Source organism: Leptodactylus fuscus, chromosome 3 (genome assembly GCF_031893055.1).
Source record: "Leptodactylus fuscus isolate aLepFus1 chromosome 3, aLepFus1.hap2, whole genome shotgun sequence".
In the NCBI taxonomy this organism is placed as follows: Eukaryota; Metazoa; Chordata; class Amphibia; order Anura; family Leptodactylidae; genus Leptodactylus; species Leptodactylus fuscus.
In genome coordinates, this window is record NC_134267.1 from 160904298 (window position 1) to 160929292 (window position 24995).

At 43.5% G+C, this 24995-nt stretch overlaps 1 protein-coding gene across 4 annotated transcripts in view; it reads right to left on the reverse strand.

Annotated features, from left to right (window-relative positions):
• Window positions 1-1913: 1913 nt before the first annotated feature.
• Window positions 1914-24995, reverse strand: part of NLGN1 (neuroligin 1) — a 390085-nt gene continuing 367003 nt past the window's right edge. For 3 of the 4 annotated variants that reach the window (XM_075268672.1, XM_075268670.1, XM_075268669.1), the window contains 2 exons: window positions 8109-8898; window positions 1915-4355 (listed from right to left, as the gene is read on the reverse strand). In XM_075268672.1, the coding sequence (XP_075124773.1) occupies window positions 3539-4355; window positions 8109-8898 (1607 nt within the window). In that variant the 3' untranslated portion in view covers window positions 1915-3538. Of the gene's footprint in view, window positions 4356-8108; window positions 8899-24995 lie in introns of all 4 variants that reach the window. The other variant, XM_075268671.1, reaches the window with a different exon arrangement.

Sequence of the window (24995 nt, forward strand, 5' to 3'; positions counted from 1 at the left end):
GGTATTATGGCGTGGATTGGTGGCAGAGTCCACGTGGTAAAAAAGCCTCCTCATAGAACTCTATGGGGAGGCTTTTTTACCGTGCGCACTCTGCTGCCGATCTACGCCATAATACCGTGCAGATGTAGCGCGGGAAAGCACCATAGTATGTGCGGTATCCACACCATTTTTCTCCTTGTGAATGGCCCCTTTGGGTTAGTTCACATGGTGGAAACTTTCTGCCGTGTGGCTTTTTTGTGCAGCTAGCCACGACGGGATGACAATGCAGTTCACACAAAGTATTTTGGTTTGGATTTTGACGCAGAATCCGCGTCAAAATCTGGCTCAAAAAACCATCTCCCATTGAAGTCAATGGGTTCCTTTTTCTTTGCTCCTCACGGAAAAAAAGAAGCAACATGCCCTTTCTTGAGGGAGATTTCACTGCTTAATAATGCCATGGACATCCGCCTCACGACACTCCCTCCTGACTAGGCCCATTCATTTGCACTGCATCGGCATCCTGTCACGGGAGGGGTTTTTCTGCGTTATTCTGACGCAGCTTCCCGCATCAAAATCCGGACCAAAAAACCCTGTGTGAACTTACCCTAAGTGATTCCCACGCAAATTAATAGAAGGCATTTTTCAGGCGGATTTTGAGGCAGATTCCACATCAACATCTGCTGCAAAAACCTCTATGCAAACATACCCTAACAGTGATACATGCTATGTTTAGCTTGATTATGTTTATTCAGCAATGTAGGGTATTTGTTTTATGGAGAGCAGTTTTACCTTTATAAACTTGAATTATTTCTTGAAAAGTGTCATAAAATGTAGTTATTTATTAGAGATGAGCGAGTAGTATTCGATCGAGTAGGTATTTGATCGAATACTATGGTATTTGAAATATTCGTACTCAATTGAATACTACTAGCTATTCGTAGTAAATATTCGATTCAGAATCAGCATTGATTGGCCGAATGCTATACAGTGTATAGCATTCGGCAAATCAACGCTGGTTCTGCAGCGTCTTTGCTAGTCAGGAGAGCTGGCAGCTTGCGTTTATGCGGGAGCTGACTTTTTCTCATAGGAATACGTTGACCAGCGTTGATTGACCAGTGTACAGCATTCGGCCAATCAACGCTGGTTCTGCCGGAGGCTCGTCTGTGAGGAGGCGGAGTCTAAGATCGGACCACAGCAGTCTCCATTTTGGTCCTATTTTAGACTCCGCCTTCTCACAGACGAGCCTCTGGCAGGACCAGCGTTGATTGGCCGAATGCTGTACACTGGCCAATCAACACTGGTCAATTCATTCCTATGAGAAAAAGTCAGCTCCCTCGTAACAGCAAGCTGCCAGCTCTCCTGACTAGCCAAGGACGAGCCTGCGGCAAATCAATGCTGATTCTGCTGCAGGCTCGTCCTTGCTAGTCAGGGGAGCTGGCAGCTTGCTGTTACGAGGGAGCTGACTTTTTATCAGCGCAACTGCAAGCACTGTGCAGTTAAAGCGCATGGACCCCATAGACTATAATGGGGTCCGTGCGCTTTAACTACACAGCGCTCCTCCTAAACACTCTCCTCCTGCTATTCGTGGACTTGGTGACTCTCCTTTAGTCGAATAGTGGTTTCCCCTGAAACGAGCATTTTTCCCCATAGACTATAATGGATTTCAATATTTGATCGAGTAGTCGAATATTGAGGCTCTACTCGAAACAAATATCGAATCTCAAATATTTCACTGTTCGCTCATCTCTATTATTTATCTAAATGACCGAAAAAATAACAAGCAATAAATATTACATTTTCATGTAGGACAAAAATGAAATGACAAAACAGTAATCAACACATCAGCTCTTTAATGAGCAAAATCATGTTTTTTCAGCATTGGAATAATAGTTTTATCCAGATTATCTTTATTTTACTCAATGACCAGAAACCTAGTCAAGAAGTACAAAGTAATTTCCATTAATATACAATTTTGTGTGTAATAAGCTTTTATTTTTGAAAAAGAGTAACTGAAAAGAAAGTTACTGCAGTTAGTTTGTCAGAGAAACATATTTGCATTATCTTACAAACTATCAAAATTACTAATTTTGGAAATGTAAAAAAAAAAAAAAAAAAGAAAAGAAAAAAAAATAAAAGAGAAAATTAAAAGCACATTAACTGTTGTCTAATAGAAATATACAGGTAAGAGAGAAATTGTTTCATAGTGATGTGCTCTTAAGTCCACCTCTATCATTTTCCATATAAATGTACATTTGATACATATACAAACACCTTGAAAAGACTGTGATAAATACCTTTCCTGATAGACAAGAGGGAAAGTCATATTTTTGTGGTTGGATAATATTAGTATAAAATTACAGAGGCAGAACTGAGTTTATAAATTTTGTTGGCACCCTTTGTAATAGTGTATTCTTGGTATCTACATATGTATACATTTTACTTATATACTGCTGTGAGGTAACATCAATATAAAAGAAATATACAGTGGTAAAGAAAAAAATTTAAGTTTTTATCACATGGACATGCAACATGAGAAACATTAAAAAAATATCAGTAGTGGGACAATTACTCAAGTTTTCTTTGGACGCATTGTTACTTACCATTTTTATCAATTGCATCAGATCTCAACTCTACCAAATAAAATGTATTATTTACCATAAAACTTATTTCTAGAAATTGTTCAGACCGAACAAAAAAAGTAATATATTTGTAAATACATATATCCTTTGGGATTCACACCAGTAAGTGTTTCTCAATCTATTCCTATCCTAAAATACGCACCATCTCAGATTAAAACCGAGGACAATACAGTAAATTATTGGAATTTAAAAACTTTACCCTTCCCTTTACAAAAAAATTAAAAAAAAATCCTTAAATTTTGCCAATTGATGTTGTATTCTTTTATGGGGAAAAAAAAATGGGATGAGAAGAATTTTGTGGCTTTATCAGCAGCACAGCCACCAAGCATACAAATTATCATGCACTTCGTGCGAAAAATATCCAGTTTCCTTTATTCCCACAATTGATAGTGACAGCACTTAAGTGATAATGTTGTACCTGCCAAGACTTAAAACCTCTTTTGTTGGATTGGCAGTTTATAGAATGGGGCCCCAAGTTAAGGCCTTAACAGCATTGGTGCTTTGTGCACTTATATATGATCTACACAATAAAACAGTTCAAAATTAAAAAAAGGGTGAAAAATATCAGACATTCCATGTGTGAGTCCCTTGTGCATATAAATACATTTTAAGTCTTTGTCCTCTCTTTTTTGTAGCACATGCCTAAAGCCAATTTGTAACTTAAATCCTAAAAAAGTTGAATATGAATAAAAAACACTATCATTCACAACAATTATTTCAATTGCTGCGCTTGTCCATTTTGATTATTTACATTTTTCCAAAATTTCAAAATGTTTTCGATATGTATATGCATTATGCACATTGTAATCCTCTATGTTTAAATAATGCAAGTTCAGTGGGGGTTGAAAATCCAAGAAATTTCCAATAGGGTCAACTACTGTAATACATCAAAAATAAAGTCTGTATTCCATCTAGTCTGGCTATACTCTGGTTGTAGAATGTGAATGTGGATGCGGATGTGGGTGTGGATGAGGATGAGGAAGTGTGTTATTCTGTCCTGCAGTATAAGTATTGAAGGCATGTATGGGCTGAATCCCTGGTATAGTGTTAGGAATCATTGTTATAGTATTAGGGGTCATTAAGGGAATATCATCTGGGGATCTTCGCATTGCTAAAGTGTAGTCCGGAGGGCAGGCATTTCGAAGAACAACCTCATGAGGGTGGATAGATTCACATTCGTGGTCCAAGTCTGTGTGCTTCATTTGCAGAGACATAATTTCTTCTTCTTGTGCATGGGCTATGTCGTTTGTAGTGTTGCGCTGAGGACTACATCTCCTATGCACGTCGTGTCTCCTTTTATCCTTTTTGTAATATAATGCAGCAAATGCCAAAATATTAAGAAAAAGCAGAGAGGCTCCAACAGCGATGGTGACACTTAACTCAGTAGAGTAGTCTCTTTCCAACGAAAAAGGACTAGGCTGCTGTTTAAAGTTATCTTCGTTGATGGTAGGGAAGGCTGAAGTTACGGGTACGAGGATTTTCCTTGTTGGTCTAGAAGTGATATCTGTTGATGGCCCTTTAGTTGTGGTGAGGTCATTAATAACATGAAGATGTGGAACAAGTTCCAGCCAAAGGTTTACTTTATTAGCCCTATAATGTTCTTTAACTCTGGGTTTTAATCCAATGTGGAGATAAAGTTGGTCCTTTTGGGAGTATCTAGTCCACGCAACTTCTTCAAAACGATTTGGCTTTGTGTGGATGAATTTTGTGTCTTGTGGAACAGGTTGATTCGGGTCCCTAAAAAAGAAAATGATTTTAATCTGACAATAAATAAAGAGAAATTGAACAAATAATGCTGACAATTATCTTATTATCAAACAGAACTATATTATGCTGCAGGTATGTTTTGTAGAATTCAAGACATCATGGATCAATGGGAAGAGTTTAAGTCAATAGCACAGTTAAAATGAGTGTGCCATCAACAAATTATTTAACCCATATTTCTAGGTAGAAATGGGTTTTAATTCATGTGTGTGTATATATATATATATATATATATATATATATATATATATGTGTGTGTGTGTGTGTGTGTGTGTGTGTGTGTGTGTATATGTGTGCATGTATATATATATATATATATATATATATATATACACAAAAAAAAAAAACCCTAAGTATTGTAGAGCATTCAGAGCCAAAATGTCCTCTTTTAGATAGCACCAATAGTTCAGTTGTATCACTATGTTACCAGTGGAGAAAAATCATTTATTGCAGTGCCATAGCCCTTTTCCTTAAAGTCGAAGTTGCTAGGTTAACACACACATACACACACTGTATAGTAGCTAGGCCACTCCTGCCCCATTATAGTTAGGCCAAGTCTTCACTTCATAATAGTTAGACACAATCCCCTATAATAGCTACATACCCTATAACAGGCAGTACAGACCCAGTAACAGCCAGAACAGTGCCATAATATATAGCGCTGCCTCCCGAAATAACCAATATAGCTCACCACAACAGCCAGCACGTACATCCAATACAGCCCACCATAGCTTCTCCCATAGCCATCTCATAATGCAAGACATAGCACTGTGTATAGTCAATGTCAAGATTAGAGATGAGCGAGTAGTGTTCGATCAAGTAGGTGTTCGATCGAATACTATGGTATTCAAAATACTCGTACTCGATCGAACACTACTTGCTGTTCGAAGTTTAATGTTTGATGCAGAACCAGCGTTGATTAGCAGAATGCTATACATTCTGCCATTCAACACTGGTTCTTCTCTTACCTTTCTGAAATCTTCTCCCCGCTGCGTCCCCACGTCTTCTTCCGGGTGGAATTCACTCTGCCTAGGCATCCGGCCTAGCCAGAGCCGACTGCGCATGCGCGGGCATGCACGCGCATACACGCGCATGCGCAGTCGACTCTGCTCAGGTGTCAGGTGGGGTTCGAAATCCGTTCGAACAGCCGAACAGTGTGCGGCTGTTCGAATCGGATTTCGAACCTCGGACACTTTAGTGTTCGCTCATCTCTAGTCAAGATGTTTATTGCTTTGCAGGGGAGCAACAGTCTCAGCATGCCAATAATACAAACCTCTGGCACAGCAATGCACATATTGGCAATATACAGGATTGTATATCGTACTATAAGATGTGATGCAGGGAGTGACAGGTTCCTACTTCTTTGTCTTCTTGCCTTTCTGTACAGGAGGAGTTGGAGGCACATGTTCACTGATCACTGCCGTATTAGTGAATAGAGCCAGCTCATATCTCCAAAAACTCATAAAAATATATATACCCAGAAAATATAAGCTAAAGTTTAAAGGATACCTGAGGTTTCAATGTAACTTACAAATCATGCAGAGCCTTACCGGGTACAGTTGATTTCTGACCCTTCAAAGGTGTTGGTTTATTTTTTTTTTCTGGGGATAACCGCCCCATTTTGTTTGCACCTTGATCTGCAGTTCATTTAGAGCAAGGAGTCAGGTACGTAGTGTGGACCTTTAGCAGTACTTTACTGATCACCACTTTAGATGAGATTCAGTAGAGTGCACAAAGCCTCAGCGAATATGTACAGTATATGCACTGTATATACTAAATAATGCCTTTGGGCCTTGACAGGGATAATATTTTCACATGCACCTCTCTTCTCTAACCCCCATGCTGAGTCAGAAGAAGTAACTCATTTTTCATGCTCTATGCAGACCTGCCAATGTCTTCTGGTGACGGAGCGGGTGGAATCACCCACCTACTTCCAACAATCCTGTCTCAAATACAGACAAAACGTTGTGGCTCCTCCACAGGATTTCATTGTACATAAGCGCTCTTAGCTACTTACTGTGCAGAGAACTTTATAACACTGAGCACTTTTACTAGTGTGGCAATTAGGGTTGAGCGATCATGTTCGGAAAAGATCGGATTCCGATCAGCGATCGAGAAAATTTCACGATCGCCATCGGAATTCCGAACACAATCTTTTTATGTGGAATCGAGATCGGTGATCTTTCCCACAATGCTTTGCTTAGCCTTCACACTGAGTATACGCTGTATATTCAGTGTGAAGGCTTCACTGCAGTTGCATAGGAATGAATGGAAGCAGCCGACACACAGCCTTAACCCCCTGCGCGCCGGCTACCTCCATTCATTCGAATGGAAGGCTAAACTAAATCTCTAGCAGCTACTTACCTCACTCACTTACCTTAGAGATGGCTGCCCCGCCTCCCAGGTTAGTGTTTAAAGCGCTAGGTAGGCAGGGCTTGTGGCTTAGTGTGTGAGCGGGTACAGGGTGGGGAGACGTGACGTCTCCCCTCCCAGTACCCGCCCACACTCTCCTAACTCACCCACACTCTCCTAACCTGGCAGGGAGGGGGCAGCGAAGGAAGAAAAGCAGCGTGGAGCAGCAGCGAGGCGAAGAATGAAGGCACGGGGCACAGGACCAGCCATCTCTGGAGGTAAGTGGACACCAGGGGGGACTAAGTAGCCAGAGGATTAAAAAGAAATCCTCTGGCTACTTTAGTGATTCACTACACAGCGTGGATTCTAACAATTGTTAGATTCCATGCTGTATAGTGAATAGGATTGCTTTTAAAATCCGATCTCCGATTAATAAAAAAATCCCATTGACTTGCATTGGGATCGGAACTGGGATCAAGATTGGGTTCGAATGAAAAATTATCGGAAATCGGATTTTAAAATCGATCCTGAAAAGTCAAGATCGGCTCAACCCTAGTGGCAATGCTTTGCAGTTTCTAGCACTGAGTTACAAGTGGGACCCTCTGTGCAGGAAATATGCTAAAGGAAACTTGGTCATTACTTATTTGTGAAACTATTACCATTCAGAATTTTTTGGATTATCTTAGCAATGTGCCCTAACATTGTAAGATGAGAATACTCCTTGAAAGTATAACCATAGTTTCAGCTATCTCAGTGTCTACATAAGGAGTTGCAGTATTTCTTGCCATTATATGATTTGCATACAGTATTTCTCCTCTCTATATGCCCCACTGTGTGTCTTTTTGCTAGTTTTTTTATGAGTTACAGTAGTGGGTGTAGAATACTGGGTGTCTACTACACACAGCACATAGAGTAAAGGAGAACTTACTTTAACTCTATTTCAGACCCAGAGAAGCAGCAGCATAGAGGATATTATAGAGAAGTGCCCTTTAGTGCAACTATGAATCCAATACTATGGTAAAGTATAGCACCCAAAATAATCAAACCACATCTTCTCATGCCCCTGTTCCTGCCTCTGCCCAGCAGCCATTCATCCCTCTTTCTTCCCCTACCCATCTTCATAAACTTGTATGTGCAACATGTAAAATAGTAGTATTGTAGTATTAGTAGTGAGCAAGCAACTTAGAAAGTGCAGAATAGAAGGAGCCTGATAAGTTAAGAAAGAGGCTATTTCTTAAGTTATAAAAGTTACAATAGAATGTTTCTTATTCTTTTACAATTAGTTTACCCAGTTTGCAGAAAGCACATTGGTCATTTCAATGTAAGATTGCAATATATGTAATACACTGTATATGATGAAGGAATAGTACTTACCCAGTTTTAGCAAAGTTTGTCCAATATGTCATAACTACTGCACTTAGCATAACATCATTTTTTGAGAAATTGCATGGGAACAGCTCTGTAGGTCCAATCATAGGGATTCCAAATACATATGGAATCTCATCCCCATGGGATGCATCTGCCCAAGCAGGCACTTGATCTGATTGGCAATGATGGTAAAAGGCATAAAAATAAGTGGGAGAACCAAAGTTTGAGTGCAGATCTGCAGTTGCAACTGCTGGTGCAACCCATTGATGGTCAGTGAATAAAGCCAATAACGTCTTTCTTCTTGTTTCGGGATTGTGTCGATCTGCCCAATCGGTATACATAAATTTAATTGTTTCCCTCATTATATCTTTTCCTTCTGTATATCCGTATAAGTTATCAACAAAATTGGAAACTGCAAAGTCAAAGTCACTTGCAGAGATGCCGTCTTCGTGGTCCACAATACTTTCCACAAACTTAAGTCCTTCTCCTTGGTTTACACCCAACATAATATCATAATTTAGAAATTCGCCTTGTTCCATTAGAATCTGAGGATCATCAGGAATTACATCACCATCTATTACTGGTCCAAAGGCAATGTGATACCTTGCTGGCTGTATGTCTTGGTCCACAAGTTCTCTATAAGGCTTTTTCTGTAGACATTCCACAAGTTCTACAGTATCAGTCATGTTGCATCCAACTTTAGTTGCTAATATCCGAGCATATTTGGCAGGCTGGAAGCTTACTGCCCAACTAGACAAGGCAGTTCCACTTTGTGCAATTGCCCTTTGAAAGAGACCTGTGTCCAAAACAAATAAAAGTGTTAAAAGGAAATACATTCGTTTTAATATAAGTTAATTTTTATCACATATGGAGGCCCATGCCATATCAAACATATCAAACAGGGATGTTGCATGCCACATCAATGTGTATATATTGCAAAGCAACATGCAATGACATAAATAACACTGAATGACCATGAATGAAAATATTCATATAAAAATGCATGATATATTTTTTTAAAAAAAAATTAAATTCTCCCATGCTAATTTCAATATTGTTTTCTGCAAAGGTTTCTGTTTCTTTCTACTCTTTTAATTTTTTATTTCTGGCAAAAATAGATAAGTTCAATTCATACAGCTGATATAAACTAATATACAAAATGTTTCCCTTTTTTCCCTCAAGTTTGGTACATAACTGCCAGTTGTTGCATAAATAAATGATTATGAATTAGTGGATTTTCGAAATCTCATAAATATAATATGTAATATATTTCATTAGTATATAAAATACCTAATGTCCTTTGTAGTTCATACAGTATCTATATGCAAGTCAGCAAAAATACTCTTAAACTATTATAATTTAACTTCCATACAGAGACGTGATCATCAGGAAAGCAGCAGCAGCGGCTGCCACATGGCCCAAGACATTAGGGGGCCCAGCGACAGCCGTTACCATTGCGCTTTTTGTTTTGTTTTTCTAAATAGGAGTTACTCCAGCCGATAACAGGCCCTATTTACTTACCAATTCTGCTATCTGCCCACAGCTGCCTGTGCTTCTCCTTCTGCTGTGGGCCCCACAAACACCATTATTATACTCGGGGGTCTTTTCAGACCCCCACGTATAATGACATAAGGCCCAGGAGAGGTGAGGGAACATAAAAAAAACACTGTTACTTACTCCTCCTGGCTCCAGGCCTACTTGTGTGAAGTCCCTGATGTCACATGGTTGGGGCCTGCACCCTTATGCATTGTGACACAGACCCAGGTCAAGTGACATCCCATATCTCATTGAAGATGCCCAACATCAGCATGAACCACACACGTAGGCAGGGATAGGTAAGTAACAGTGTTTTTTATGTTTTTATCCTTGTATCCTTCCCTGGGTCTCTAATTATTATACTCAGGGGTCTGAAAAGACCTCAGAATATAATAATTGTTCATGGGGCATAATACTGTATGCAGGGACCACTATGGGGCGTAATACTGTGTGCAGGGGCCACTATAGGGCATAATACTGTGTGCAGGGGCCACTATGGGGAGTAATACTGTGTGCATGGGCCACTAGGAAAAATAATACTGTGTGCAGGGGCAACCATGGGGCATAATACTGTGTGCAGGGACCACTATGGGGCATAATACTGTGTGCAGGGGCAACTATGGGGCATAATACTGTGTGCAGGGGCCACTATGGGGCATAAGACTGTGTGTAGGGGCCACTATAGGGCATAATACTGTGTGCACGGGCCACTATGGGAAGTAATACTGTGTGCATAGGCCACTAAGAGAAATAATACTGTTTGCAAGGGCCTCTATGGAGCATAATACTGTGTGCAGGGGCAACTATGGAGAATAATACTGTGTGCAGGGGCCTCTATGGGGCATAATACTGTGTGCAGGGGCAACTATGGAGAATAATAGTGTGTGCAGGGGCCACTATGTGAAGTAATACTGTGTGCATAGGCCACTAAAAGAAATAATACTGTGTGCAAGGGCCTCTATGGGGTATAATACTGTGTGCAGGGGCAACTATGGGACATAATACTGTGTGCAGGAGCCACTATGGGGCATAATACTGTGTGCAGGGGCCATAAGACTGTGTGCAGGGGCCACACCATTCCTAGTTACGCCACTGCTTCCATAAGTAGTAACATTTTTGACAGTTTAGGTAAGGCCTCAAGCACACGACCATGTACAGTGTATGGGTCAGTAAAAATAGCATGGATAACAAATAGATTAATGTTAACACAATATTATGACATGCTGATAAAAAGCATAAAAAGGCTGCAATTCATATTGGGTGGCCACATATAAGCACAATTAGGATATATGATAGATGCATATCACTTTGTGATAACTTGTCATGAAACCATGTTTTGTTTTGAAAATCTGATGATACATATATATGGACATGTAGATTTTAGAAAAGCTGATGATACACATATCTGGGCATGTAACGTCAAGAGCACAGGTAAAGTAAGACACTTCAAACTGTGTCACAGAATGAACAGATTTTCTAAACAACATGAGTTCAATAATTTCTCACAAACTGATATGCTATATGTGTCTCTGGGGCCACATTATGCTGTGAATTGCAATATGTCTAGCATGTTGTGATATTGTACTAAGGGAAAGTAGAAAGACCAGAAGCATACCTTACAGTTTACTTTTTTCACTTTTAGAAACTCAATGATGCATATTCATTCATACTGTAAATTGTGGCACATACTACTTTACTTCCATAAACAGCACCTACCACAACAGTCTACAGGTTGTGCTTGTTATTGCAGTTGAGCTGTATGCTACATACAACTCATTGTTGGTGTGATGTTGTCTTTATAAAAACATCCAATTTTTTGAAATCCAGCTAGTTTCTGTGAATGCTACCATGGATCTATTATTTTCTCCACTAGAGTAAAGTAGAGCTGCATGGCAGCATAGGAATTGTGCATATTATTCCATATATATATATATATATATATATATATATATATATATATATATATATATATATATATATAATCATGCATATTATTCCAAAGCACTCAGAGTATTTTCATGATATGACTTTTCAAAAATGTATGCATGCTTATTTATCATTCTTTAGCATGAATTTAAGCCCTTGTCAACATCTGCAGTAACAGTAGGTAGGACGTCAGCACTCTACATATAGAGTCTGCTCAAGAGCTGAGCAGGGACAAGTGCTGCCGGGTCTCCAATGTATTACACAGTGGAGACCTGGTGGCAATGCCCATGTTCACAGTCATGGTTGCTGCAATGTTTTTCCAGTTAACAAGAACTGGGAGTGGAGATATGTTTCCATGACAGCCGGGAGCCTATTAAAGGCTTTCAGACCTGTCATTACTATACTTTTCTACTAGGAACTCTAGGTGGTCTAAAAATAAAAAAAAAAAAAAAAAAAAAAAAAAAAAAATGTAATCACAAGCATTTGTAAAAACATTTTCTTACATAAGGGACTCAAAGTACAGGGAACATTGTGGAGTTAGTGGCTGCCATCCAGGGGCTCATCCCTAATAGAGATGAGCGAACAGTGTTCTATCGAACTCATGTTCGATCGGATATTAGGCTGTTCGGCATGTTCGAATCGAATCGAACACCGCGTGGTAAAGTGCGCCATTACTCGATTCCCCTCCCACCTTCCCTGGCGCCTTTTTTGCTCCAATAACAGCGCAGGGTAGGTGGGACAGGAACTACGACACCGGTGACGTTGAAAAAAGTAGGCAAAACCCATTGGCTGCCGAATACATGTGACCTCTAATTTAAAAGAACAGCGCCGCCCAGGTTCGCGTCATTCTGAGCTTGCAATTCACCGAGGACGGAGGTTTCCGTCCAGCTAGCTAGGGCTTAGATTCTGGGTAGGCAGGGACAGGCTAGGATAGGAAGGAGAAGACAACCAACAGCTCTTGTAAGAGCTAAATTCCAGGGAGAAGCTTGTCAGTGTAACGTGGCACTGACGGGCTCAATCGCCGCAACCCAGCTTTCCCAGGATCCTGAATGGAATACACTGTCAGTGTATTCCCGTATACCCGATATATACCCCGATACCCGTTCCAACGGTGTGCCCCCCCACCTTCACCCCAGAAATACCCTGCAAGTCCCCTAGCAATAGAATTGGGGCTATATACACCCACAATTTTTACTACTGGTATACAGTGCCATTGTCTGACTGGGAATTCAAAGAATATATTGGGAATACAAATACCCTCATTTCTTGCTACTGCCAAATAGTGCCAGTGTCTGACTGGGAATTCAAAGAATATATTGGGGTTACGTGCACCCACAATTTTTACTACTGGTATACAGTGCCATTGTCTGACTGGGAATTCAAAGAATATATTGGGAATACAAATACCCTCATTTCTTGCTACTGCCATATAGTGCCAGTTTCTGACTGGGAATTCAAAGAATATATTGGGGTTACGTGCACCCACAATTTTTACTACTGGTATACAGTGCCATTGTCTGACTGGGAATTCAAAGAATATATTGGGAATACAAATACCCTCATTTCTTGCTACTGCCATATAGTGCCAGTGTCTGACTGGGAATTCAAAGAATATATTGGGGTTACGTGCACCCACAATTTTTACTACTGGTATACAGTGCCATTGTCTGACTGGGAATTCAAAGAATATATTGGGGTTATAAATACCCTCATTTCTTGCTACTGCCATATAGTGCCAGTTTCTGACTGGTAATTCAAAGAATATATTGGGGTTACGTGCACCCACAATTTTTACTACTGGTATACAGTGCCATTGTCTGACTGGGAATTCAAAAAGTATATTGGGAATACAAATACCCTCATTTCTTGCTACTGCCATATAGTGCCAGTTTCTGACTGGTAATTCAAAGAATATATTGGGGTTACGTGCACCCACAATTTTTACTACTGGTATACAGTGCCATTGTCTGACTGGGAATTCAAAGAATATATTGGGGTTATAAATACCCTCATTTCTTGCTACTGCCATATAGTGCCAGTTTCTGACTGGTAATTCAAAGAATATATTGGGGTTACGTGCACCCACAATTTTTACTACTGGTATACAGTGCCATTGTTTGACTGGGAATTCAAAGAGTATATTGGGAATACAAATACCCTCATTTCTTGCTACTGCCATATAGTGCCAGTTTCTGACTGGTAATTCAAAGAATATATTGGGGTTACGTGCACCCACAATTTTTACTACTGGTATACAGTGCCATTGTCTGACTGGGAATTCAAAGAGTATATTGGGAATACAAATACCCTCATTTCTTGCTACTGCCATATAGTGCCAGTTTCTGACTGGTAATTCAAAGCATATATTGGGGTTACGTGCACCCACAATTTTTACTACTGGTATACAGTGCCATTGTCTGACTGGGAATTCAAAGAATATATTGGGGTTATAAATACCCTCATTTCTTGCTACTGCCATATAGTGCCAGTTTCTGACTGGTAATTCAAAGAATATATTGGGGTTACGTGCACCCACAATTTTTACTACTGGTATACAGTGCCATTGTCTGACTGGGAATTCAAAGAGTATATTGGGAATACAAATACCCTCATTTCTTGCTACTGCCATATAGTGCCAGTTTCTGACTGGTAATTCAAAGAATATATTGGGGTTACGTGCACCCACAATTTTTACTACTGGTATACAGTGCCATTGTTTGACTGGGAATTCAAAGAGTATATTGGGAATACAAATACCCTCATTTCTTGCTACTGCCATATAGTGCCAGTTTCTGACTGGTAATTCAAAGAATATATTGGGGTTACGTGCACCCACAATTTTTACTACTGGTATACAGTGCCATTGTCTGACTGGGAATTCAAAGAGTATATTGGGAATACAAATACCCTCATTTCTTGCTACTGCCATATAGTGCCAGTTTCTGACTGGGAATTCAAAGAATATATTGGGGTTACGTGCACCCACAATTTTTACTACTGGTATACAGTGCCATTGTCTGACTGGGAATTCAAAGAATATATTGGGGTTATAAATACCCTCATTTCTTGCTACTGCCATATAGTGCCAGTTTCTGACTGGTAATTCAAAGAATATATTGGGGTTACGTGCACCCACAATTTTTACTACTGGTATACAGTGCCATTGTCTGACTGGGAATTCAAAGAGTATATTGGGAATACAAATACCCTCATTTCTTGCTACTGCCATATAGTGCCAGTTTCTGACTGGTAATTCAAAGAATATATTGGGGTTACGTGCACCCACAATTTTTACTACTGGTATACAGTGCCATTGTCTGACTGGGAATTCAAAGAATATATTGGGGTTATAAATACCCTCATTTCTTGCTACTGCCATATAGTGCCAGTTTCTGACTGGTAATTCAAAGAATATATTGGGGTTACGTGCACCCACAATTTTTACTACTGGTATACAGTGCCATTGTCTGACTGGGAATTCAAAGAGTATATTGGGAATACAAATACCCTCATTTCTTGCTACTGCCATATAGTGCCAGTTTCTGACTGGTAATTCAAAGAATATATTGGGGTTACGTGCACCCACAATTTTTACTACTGGTATACAGTGCCATTGTCTGACTGGGAATTCAAAGAATATATTGGGGTTATAAATACCCTCATTTCTTGCTACTGCCATATAGTGCCAGTTTCTGACTGGTAATTCAAAGAATATATTGGGGTTACGTGCACCCACAATTTTTACTACTGGTATACAGTGCCATTGTCTGACTGGGAATTCAAAGAGTATATTGGGAATACAAATTCCCTCATTTCTTGCTACTGCCATATAGTGCCAGTTTCTGACTGGGAATTCAAAGAATATATTGGGGTTACGTGCACCCACAATTTTTACTACTGGTATACAGTGCCATTGTCTGACTGGGAATTCAAAGAATATATTGGGGTTATAAATACCCTCATTTCTTGCTACTGCCATATAGTGCCAGTTTCTGACTGGTAATTCAAAGAATATATTGGGGTTACGTGCACCCACAATTTTTACTACTGGTATACAGTGCCATTGTCTGACTGGGAATTCAAAGAGTATATTGGGAATACAAATACCCTCATTTCTTGCTACTGCCATATAGTGCCAGTTTCTGACTGGGAATTCAAAGAATATATTGGGGTTACGTGCACCCACAATTTTTACTACTGGTATACAGTGCCATTGTCTGACTGGGAATTCAAAGAATATATTGGGGTTATAAATACCCTCATTTCTTGCTACTGCCATATAGTGCCAGTTTCTGACTGGTAATTCAAAGAATATATTGGGGTTACGTGCACCCACAATTTTTACTACTGGTATACAGTGCCATTGTCTGACTGGGAATTCAAAGAGTATATTGGGAATACAAATACCCTCATTTCTTGCTACTGCCATATAGTGCCAGTTTCTGACTGGGAATTCAAAGAATATATTGGGGTTACGTGCACCCACAATTTTTACTACTGGTATACAGTGCCATTGTCTGACTGGGAATTCAAAGAATATATTGGGGTTATAAATACCCTCATTTCTTGCTACTGCCATATAGTGCCAGTTTCTGACTGGTAATTCAAAGAATATATTGGGGTTACGTGCACCCACAATTTTTACTACTGGTATACAGTGCCATTGTCTGACTGGGAATTCAAAGAGTATATTGGGAATACAAATACCCTCATTTCTTGCTACTGCCATATAGTGCCAGTTTCTGACTGGTAATTCAAAGAATATATTGGGGTTACGTGCACCCACAATTTTTACTACTGGTATACAGTGCCATTGTCTGACTGGGAATTCAAAGAATATATTGGGGTTATAAATACCCTCATTTCTTGCTACTGCCATATAGTGCCAGTTTCTGACTGGTAATTCAAAGAATATATTGGGGTTACGTGCACCCACAATTTTTACTACTGGTATACAGTGCCATTGTCTGACTGGGAATTCAAAGAGTATATTGGGAATACAAATACCCTCATTTCTTGCTACTGCCATATAGTGCCAGTTTCTGACTGGGAATTCAAAGAATATATTGGGGTTACGTGCACCCACAATTTTTACTACTGGTATACAGTGCCATTGTCTGACTGGGAATTCAAAGAATATATTGGGGTTATAAATACCCTCATTTCTTGCTACTGCCATATAGTGCCAGTTTCTGACTGGTAATTCAAAGAATATATTGGGGTTACGTGCACCCACAATTTTTACTACTGGTATACAGTGCCATTGTCTGACTGGGAATTCAAAGAGTATATTGGGAATACAAATACCCTCATTTCTTGCTACTGCCATATAGTGCCAGTTTCTGACTGGGAATTCAAAGAATATATTGGGGTTACGTGCACCCACAATTTTTACTACTGGTATACAGTGCCATTGTCTGACTGGGAATTCAAAGAATATATTGGGGTTATAAATACCCTCATTTCTTGCTACTGCCATATAGTGCCAGTTTCTGACTGGTAATTCAAAGAATATATTGGGGTTACGTGCACCCACAATTTTTACTACTGGTATACAGTGCCATTGTCTGACTGGGAATTCAAAGAGTATATTGGGAATACAAATACCCTCATTTCTTGCTACTGCCATATAGTGCCAGTTTCTGACTGGGAATTCAAAGAATATATTGGGGTTACGTGCACCCACAATTTTTACTACTGGTATACAGTGCCATTGTCTGACTGGGAATTTAAAGAGTATATTGGGAATACAAATACCCTCATTTCTTGCTACTGCCATATAGTGCCAGTGTCTGACTGGGAATTCAAAGAATATATTGGGGTTACGTGCACCCACAATTTTTACTACTGGTATACAGTGCCATTGTCTGACTGGGAATTTAAAGAGTATATTGGGAATACAAATACCCTCATTTCTTGCTACTGCCATATAGTGCCAGTTTCTGACTGGGAATTCAAAGAATATATTGGGGTTACGTGCACCCACAATTTTTACTACTGGTATACAGTGCCATTGTCTGACTGGGAATTCAAAGAATATATTGGGGTTATAAATACCCTCATTTCTTGCTACTGCCATATAGTGCCAGTTTCTGACTGGTAATTCAAAGAATATATTGGGGTTACGTGCACCCACAATTTTTACTACTGGTATACAGTGCCATTGTCTGACTGGGAATTCAAAGAGTATATTGGGAATACAAATACCCTCATTTCTTGCTACTGCCATATAGTGCCAGTTTCTGACTGGGAATTCAAAGAATATATTGGGGTTACGTGCACCCACAATTTTTACTACTGGTATACAGTGCCATTGTCTGACTGAGAATTTAAAGAGTATATTGGGAATACAAATACCCTCATTTCTTGCTACTGCCATATAGTGCCAGTGTCTGACTGGGAATTCAAAGAATATATTGGGGTTACGTGCACCCACAATTTTTACTACTGGTATACAGTGCCAATTTCTAACTAGGAATTCAAAATGCGCAAGGCTCCCGGAAAGGGACGTGGACGAGGCCGTGGGCGAGGTCGGGGGAATGGTTCTGGGGAGCAAGGTAGCAGTGAAGCCACAGGGCGTCCCGTGCCTACTCCTGTGGGGCAGCAAGCATTGCGCCACTCCACAGTGCCAGGGTTGCTTGCCACATTAACTAAACTGCAGGGTACAAACCTTAGTAGGCCCGAGAACCAGGAACAGGTCTTGCAATGGCTGTCAGAGAACGCTTACAGCACATTGTCCAGCAGCCAGTCAGACTCTGCCTCCTCTCCTCCTATTACCCAACAGTCTTGTCTTCCTTCCTCCCAAAATTCCGAAGCTTTACAGAACAATAACCCAAACTGTCCCTGCTCCCCAGAGCTGTTCTCCGCTCCTTTCATTGTCCCTCAACCTGCCTCTCCACGTCACGATTCCACAAACCTAACAGAGGAGCATCTGTGTCCAGATGCTCAAACACTAGAGTCTCCTCCATCTCCGTTCGATTTGGTGGTGGATGACCAGCAACCCACCCTCATCGACGATGATGTGACGCAGTTGCCGTCAGGGCATCCAGTTGACCGGCGCATTGTGCGGGAGGAGGAGATGAGACAGGAGTTGGAAGAGGAAGTGGTGGATGATGAGGACACTGACCCGACCTGGACAGGGGGGATGTCAAGCGGGGAAAGTAGTGTGGATGTTGAGGCAGGTGCAGCACCAAAAAGGGTAGCTAGAGGCAGAGGCAGAGGTCAGCAGCTTAGGCGAAGCCAGGCCACACCCGGAATCTCCCAAGATGTTCCAGTTCGTACCCAGCCCCGAAAAACTCCCACCTCGAGGGCACGTTTCTCGAAGGTGTGGAGTTTTTTCAAGGAATGCGCCGAGGACAGATATAGTGTTGTCTGCACAATTTGCCTCTCGAAATTGATTAGGGGCTCTGAGAAGAGCAACCTGTCCACCACTTCAATGCGCCGTCATTTGGAATCCAAGCACTGGAATCAGTGGCAGGCAGCAACGGCAGGACAAAGGCCGCCTGCCGTTCACGCCACTGCCACTGCCTCTGCCACTGCCTCTGCCTCTGCCACTGCCACTGCTGACTGTGCTGGCGATGCACTCCAGAGGACGAGCCAGGACACCACTTCATCTGCCTCCGCCACTTTGTTGACTTCTACCTCATCCTCCCCTGGTCCTGTCTTATCTCCTTCTCCTGCACCATCAAAGGCACCATCAGGCGTTTCTTTACAACAACCCACCATCTCTCAGACATTGGAGCGGCGGCAGAAATACACTGCTAACCACCCACACGCGCAAGCCTTGAACGCCAACATCGCTAAACTGCTGGCCCAGGAGATGTTGGCGTTCCGGCTTGTTGAAACTCCCGCCTTCCTGGACCTGATGGCAACTGCGGCACCTCGCTATGCCGTCCCTAGCCGTCACTACTTCTCCCGGTGTGCCGTCCCCGCCTTGCACCAGCACGTGTCACTCAACATCAGGCGGGCCCTTAGTTCCGCGCTTTGCACAAAGGTCCACTTGACCACCGACGCGTGGACAAGTGCATGCGGACAGGGACGCTACATTTCACTGACGGCACACTGGGTGAATGTAGTTGAGGCTGGGACTGCTTCCCAAACTGGCCCGGTGTACCTCGTCTCCCCGCCTAACATTCCTGGCAGGGACACGAGAAGAACACCCCCCTCCTCCTCCTCCTCTACCGCCTCCTCCTCCGCCACCGCCTCCTCCTCCGCCACCGCCTCCTCCTCCGCTGTTAGATTGACCCCAGCTACGAGTTGGAAACGTTGCAGCACTGGCGTTGGTAGACGTCAGCAGGCTGTGCTGAAGCTGATCAGCTTGGGGGACAGACAGCACACTGCCTCCGAGGTGAGGGATGCCCTCCTCGATGAGACGGCAATATGGTTTGAGCCGCTGCACCTGGGCCCAGGCATGGTCGTTTGTGATAACGGCCGGAACCTGGTAGCAGCTCTGGAGCTTGCCGGACTCCAACATGTTCCATGCCTGGCCCACGTCTTCAACCTAGTGGTGCAACGTTTCCTAAAGAGCTACCCCAATGTTCCAGAGCTACTGGTGAAAGTGCGGCGCATGTGCGCCCACTTTCGCAAGTCGACAGTAGCCGCTGCTAGCTTAAAATCTCTCCAGCAACGCCTGCATGTGCCACAACACCGGCTTTTGTGCGACGTCCCCACACGCTGGAACTCAACGTTTCAGATGTTGAATAGAGTGGTTGAGCAGCAGAGACCTTTGATGGAATACCAGCTACAAAACCCTAGGGTGCCACAAAGTCAGCTGCCTCAGTTTCACATCCATGAGTGGCCATGGATGAGAGACCTTTGTGACATCCTACGGGTCTTTGAGGAGTCCACAAGGAGGGTGAGCTCTGAGGATGCGATGGTGAGCCTTACAATCCCGCTCTTGTGTGTTCTGAGAGAATCCCTGATTGACATCAGGGATAACTCAGATCACACAGAGGAGTTAGGGATAGCATCCGATCCGTCACAGCTGGAGAGTAGGTCCACACATCTGTCCGCTTCACTGCGTTTAATGGAAGAGGAGGAGGAGGAGGAGGAGGAAGAAGAGTTGTCCGATGATGTGATGGTGATACAGGAGGCTTCCGGGCAACTTCGAATCGTCCCATTGTTGCAGCGCGGATGGGTAGACATGGAGGATGAGGAGGAAATGGAGATTGAACTTTCCGGTGGGGCCAGAGGAGTCATGCCAACTAACACTGTGGCAGACATGGCTGAGTTCATGTTGGGGTGCTTTACAACCGACAAGCGTATTGTCAAAATCATGGAGGACAACCAGTACTGGATCTTTGCTATCCTTGACCCCCGGTATAAAAACAACATCTCGTCTTTTATTCCGGTAGAGGGGAGGGCCAATCGCATCAATGCTTGCCACAGGCAATTGGTGCAGAATATGATGGAGATGTTTCCAGCATGTGACGTTGGCGGCAGGGAGGGCAGTTCCTCCAGTAGGCAACCAAGTTCTCACCGGTCCACACAAACGAGGGGCACACTGTCTAAGGTCTGGGACACCTTGATGGCACCCCCTCGCCAAAGTGCCGCCACGGAGGGTCCTAGTGTCACCAGGCGTGAGAAGTATAGGCGCATGTTGCGGGAATACCTTTCCGACCACAGCCCTGTCCTCTCCGACCCCTCTGCGCCCTACACGTATTGGGTGTCGAAGTTGGACCTGTGGCTTGAACTTGCCCTATATGCCTTGGAGGTGCTGTCCTGTCCTGCCGCCAGCGTCCTATCTGAGAGGGTGTTCAGTGCAGCCGGTGGCATCATCACTGACAAGCGCACCCGTCTGTCAGCTGAGAGTGCCGACCGGCTCACTTTGATAAAAATGAACCACCACTGGATAGAGCCTTCATTTTTGTGCCCACCTGTGTAAAGCACCCCAACATGAAACTCCATGTCTGTACTCAACCTCTCCAATTCCTCCGCATCCTCATACTCATCCACCATATGCGTTGCACAATTCTGCTAATACTAGGCTCCCTCCAACATGATTTCCCCCAACTCTGCTGGTTAGAGGCTCCCTCCACCCTGATTTCCACCAACTCTGCTGGTTAGAGGCTCCCTCCACCCTGCTTTCCCACAACTCTGCTGGTTAGAGGCTCCTTCCACCATGAATTTGCCAAAACTGGGCTGTTTAGAGGCTCCCTCCACCATGAATTGGTCCAAACTGGGCTGGTTAGAGGCTCCCTCCACCATTAATTGGTCCAAACTGGGCTGGTTAGAGGCTCCCTCCACCATGAATTTGCCCAAACTGGGCTGTTTAGAGGCTCCCTCCACCATGAATTTGCCCAAACTGGGCTGTTTAGAGGCTCCCTCCACCATGAATTGGTCCAAACTGGGTTTTTTAGAGGCTCCCTCCACCATGAATTGGTCCAAACTGGGCTGGTTAGAGGCTCCCTCCACCATGAATTGATCCAAACTGGGGTGGTTAGAGGCTCCCTCCACCATTAATTGGTCCAAACTGGGCTGGTTAGAGGCTCCCTCCACCATTAATTGGTCCAAACTGGGCTGGTTAGAGGCTCCCTCCGCCATTAATTGGTCCAAACTGGGCTGGTTAGAGGCTCCCTCCACCATGAATTTGCCCAAACTGGGCTGTTTAGAGGCTCCCTCCACCATGAATTTGCCCAAACTGGGCTGGTTAGAGGCTCCCTCCACCATGAATTGGTCCAAACTGGGGTTTTTAGAGGCTCCCTCCACCATGAATTGGTCCAAACTTGGCTGTTTAGAGGCTCCCTCCACCATTAATTGGTCCAAACTGGGCTGGTTAGAGGCTCCCTCCACCATGAATTGGTCCAAACTGGGTTTTTTAGAGGCTCCCTCCACCATGAATTTGCCCAAACTGGGCTGTTTAGAGGCTCCCTCCACCATGAATTTGCCCAAACTGGGCTGGTTAGAGGCTCCCTCCACCATGAATTGGTCCAAACTGGGGTTTTTAGAGGCTCCCTCCACCATGAATTGGTCCAAACTTGGCTGTTTAGAGGCTCCCTCCACCATGAATTGGTCCAAACTGGGGTGGTTAGAGGCTCCCTCCACCATTAATTGGTCCAAACTGGGCTGGTTAGAGGCTCCCTCCACCATTAATTGGTCCAAACTGGGCTGGTTAGAGGCTCCCTCCACCATGAATTGGTCCAAACTGGGTTTTTTAGAGGCTCCCTCCACCATGAATTTGCCCAAACTGGGCTGGTTAGAGGCTCCCTCCACCATGAATTGGTCCAAACGGGTTTTTAGAGGCTCCCTTCACCATGAATTGGTCCAAACTTGGCTGTTTAGAGGCTCCCTCCACCATGAATTGGTCCAAACTGGGTTTTTTAGAGGCTCCCTCCACCATGAATTTGCCCAAACTGGGCTGTTTAGAGGCTCCCTCCACCATGAATTTGCCCAAACTGGGCTGGTTAGAGGCTCCCTCCACCATGAATTGGTCCAAACTGGGGTTTTTAGAGGCTCCCTCCACCATGAATTGGTCCAAACTTGGCTGTTTAGAGGCTCCCTCCACCATGAATTGGTCCAAACTGGGGTGGTTAGAGGCTCCCTCCACCATTAATTGGTCCAAACTGGGCTGGTTAGAGGCTCCCTCCACCATTAATTGGTCCAAACTGGGCTGGTTAGAGGCTCCCTCCACCATGAATTGGTCCAAACTGGGTTTTTTAGAGGCTCCCTCCACCATGAATTTGCCCAAACTGGGCTGTTTAGAGGCTCCCTCCACCATGAATTGGTCCAAACTGGGCTGGTTAGAGGCTCCCTCCACCATGAATTTCCCAAAACTTGGCTGTTTAGAGGCTCCCTCCACCATTAATTGGTCCAAACTGGGCTGGTTAGCGGCTCCCTCCACCATGAATTGGTCCAAACTGGGGTTTTTAGAGGCTCCCTCCACCATGAATTGGTCCAAACTTGGCTGTTTAGAGGCTCCCTCCACCATGAATTGGTCCAAACTGGGGTGGTTAGAGGCTCCCTCCACCATTAATTGGTCCAAACTGGGCTGGTTAGAGGCTCCCTCCACCATTAATTGGTCCAAACTGGGCTGGTTAGAGGCTCCCTCCACCATGAATTTGCCCAAACTGGGCTGTTTAGAGGCTCCCTCCACCATGAATTTGCCCAAACTGGGCTGGTTAGAGGCTCCCTCCACCATGAATTGGTCCAAACGGGTTTTTAGAGGCTCCCTTCACCATGAATTGGTCCAAACTTGGCTGTTTAGAGGCTCCCTCCACCATGAATTGGTCCAAACTGGGGTGGTTAGAGGCTCCCTCCACCATTAATTGGTCCAAACTGGGCTGGTTAGAGGCTCCCTCCACCATGAATTGGTCCAAACTGGGGTTTTTAGAGGCTCCCTCCACCATGAATTGGTCCAAACTTGGCTGTTTAGAGGCTCCCTCCACCATTAATTGGTCCAAACTGGGCTGGTTAGAGGCTCCCTCCACTATGAATTGGTCCAAACTGGGTTTTTTAGAGGCTCCCTCCACCATGAATTTGCCCAAACTGGGCTGTTTAGAGGCTCCCTCCACCATGAATTGGTCCAAACTGGGTTTTTTAGAGGCTCCCTCCACCATGAATTGGTCCAAACTGGGCTGGTTAGAGGCTCCCTCCACCATGAATTGGTCCAAACTGGGGTGGTTAGAGGCTCCCTCCACTATTAATTGGTCCAAACTGGGCTGGTTAGAGGCTCCCTCCACCATGAATTGGTCCAAACTGGGCTGGTTAGAGGCTCCCTCCACTATTAATTGGTCCAAACTGGGCTGGTTAGAGGCTCCCTCCACCATGAATTTGCCCAAACTGGGCTGTTTAGAGGCTCCCTCCACCATGAATTTGCCCAAACTGGGCTGGTTAGAGGCTCCCTCCACCATGAATTTGCCCAAACTGGGCTGGTTAGAGGCTCCCTCCACCATGAATTGGTCCAAACTGGGGTTTTTAGAGGCTCCCTCCACCATGAATTGGTCCAAACTTGGCTGTTTAGAGGCTCCCTCCACCATTAATTGGTCCAAACTGGGCTGGTTAGAGGCTCCCTCCACCATGAATTGGTCCAAACTGGGTTTTTTAGAGGCTCCCTCCACCATGAATTTGCCCAAACTGGGCTGTTTAGAGGCTCCCTCCACCATGAATTGGTCCAAACTGGGGTGGTTAGAGGCTCCCTCCACCATTAATTGGTCCAAACTGGGCTGGTTAGAGGCTCCCTCCACCATTAATTGGTCCAAACTGGGCTGGTTAGAGGCTCCCTCCACCATGAATTTGCCCAAACTGGGCTGGTTAGAGGCTCCCTCCACCATGAATTGGTCCAAACTGGGTTTTTTAGAGGCTCCCTCCACCATGAATTTGCCCAAACTGGGCTGGTTAGAGGCTCCCTCCACCATGAATTGGTCCAAACTGGGGTTTTTAGAGGCTCCCTCCACCATGAATTTGCCCAAACTCTGCTGGTTAGAGGCTCAATCC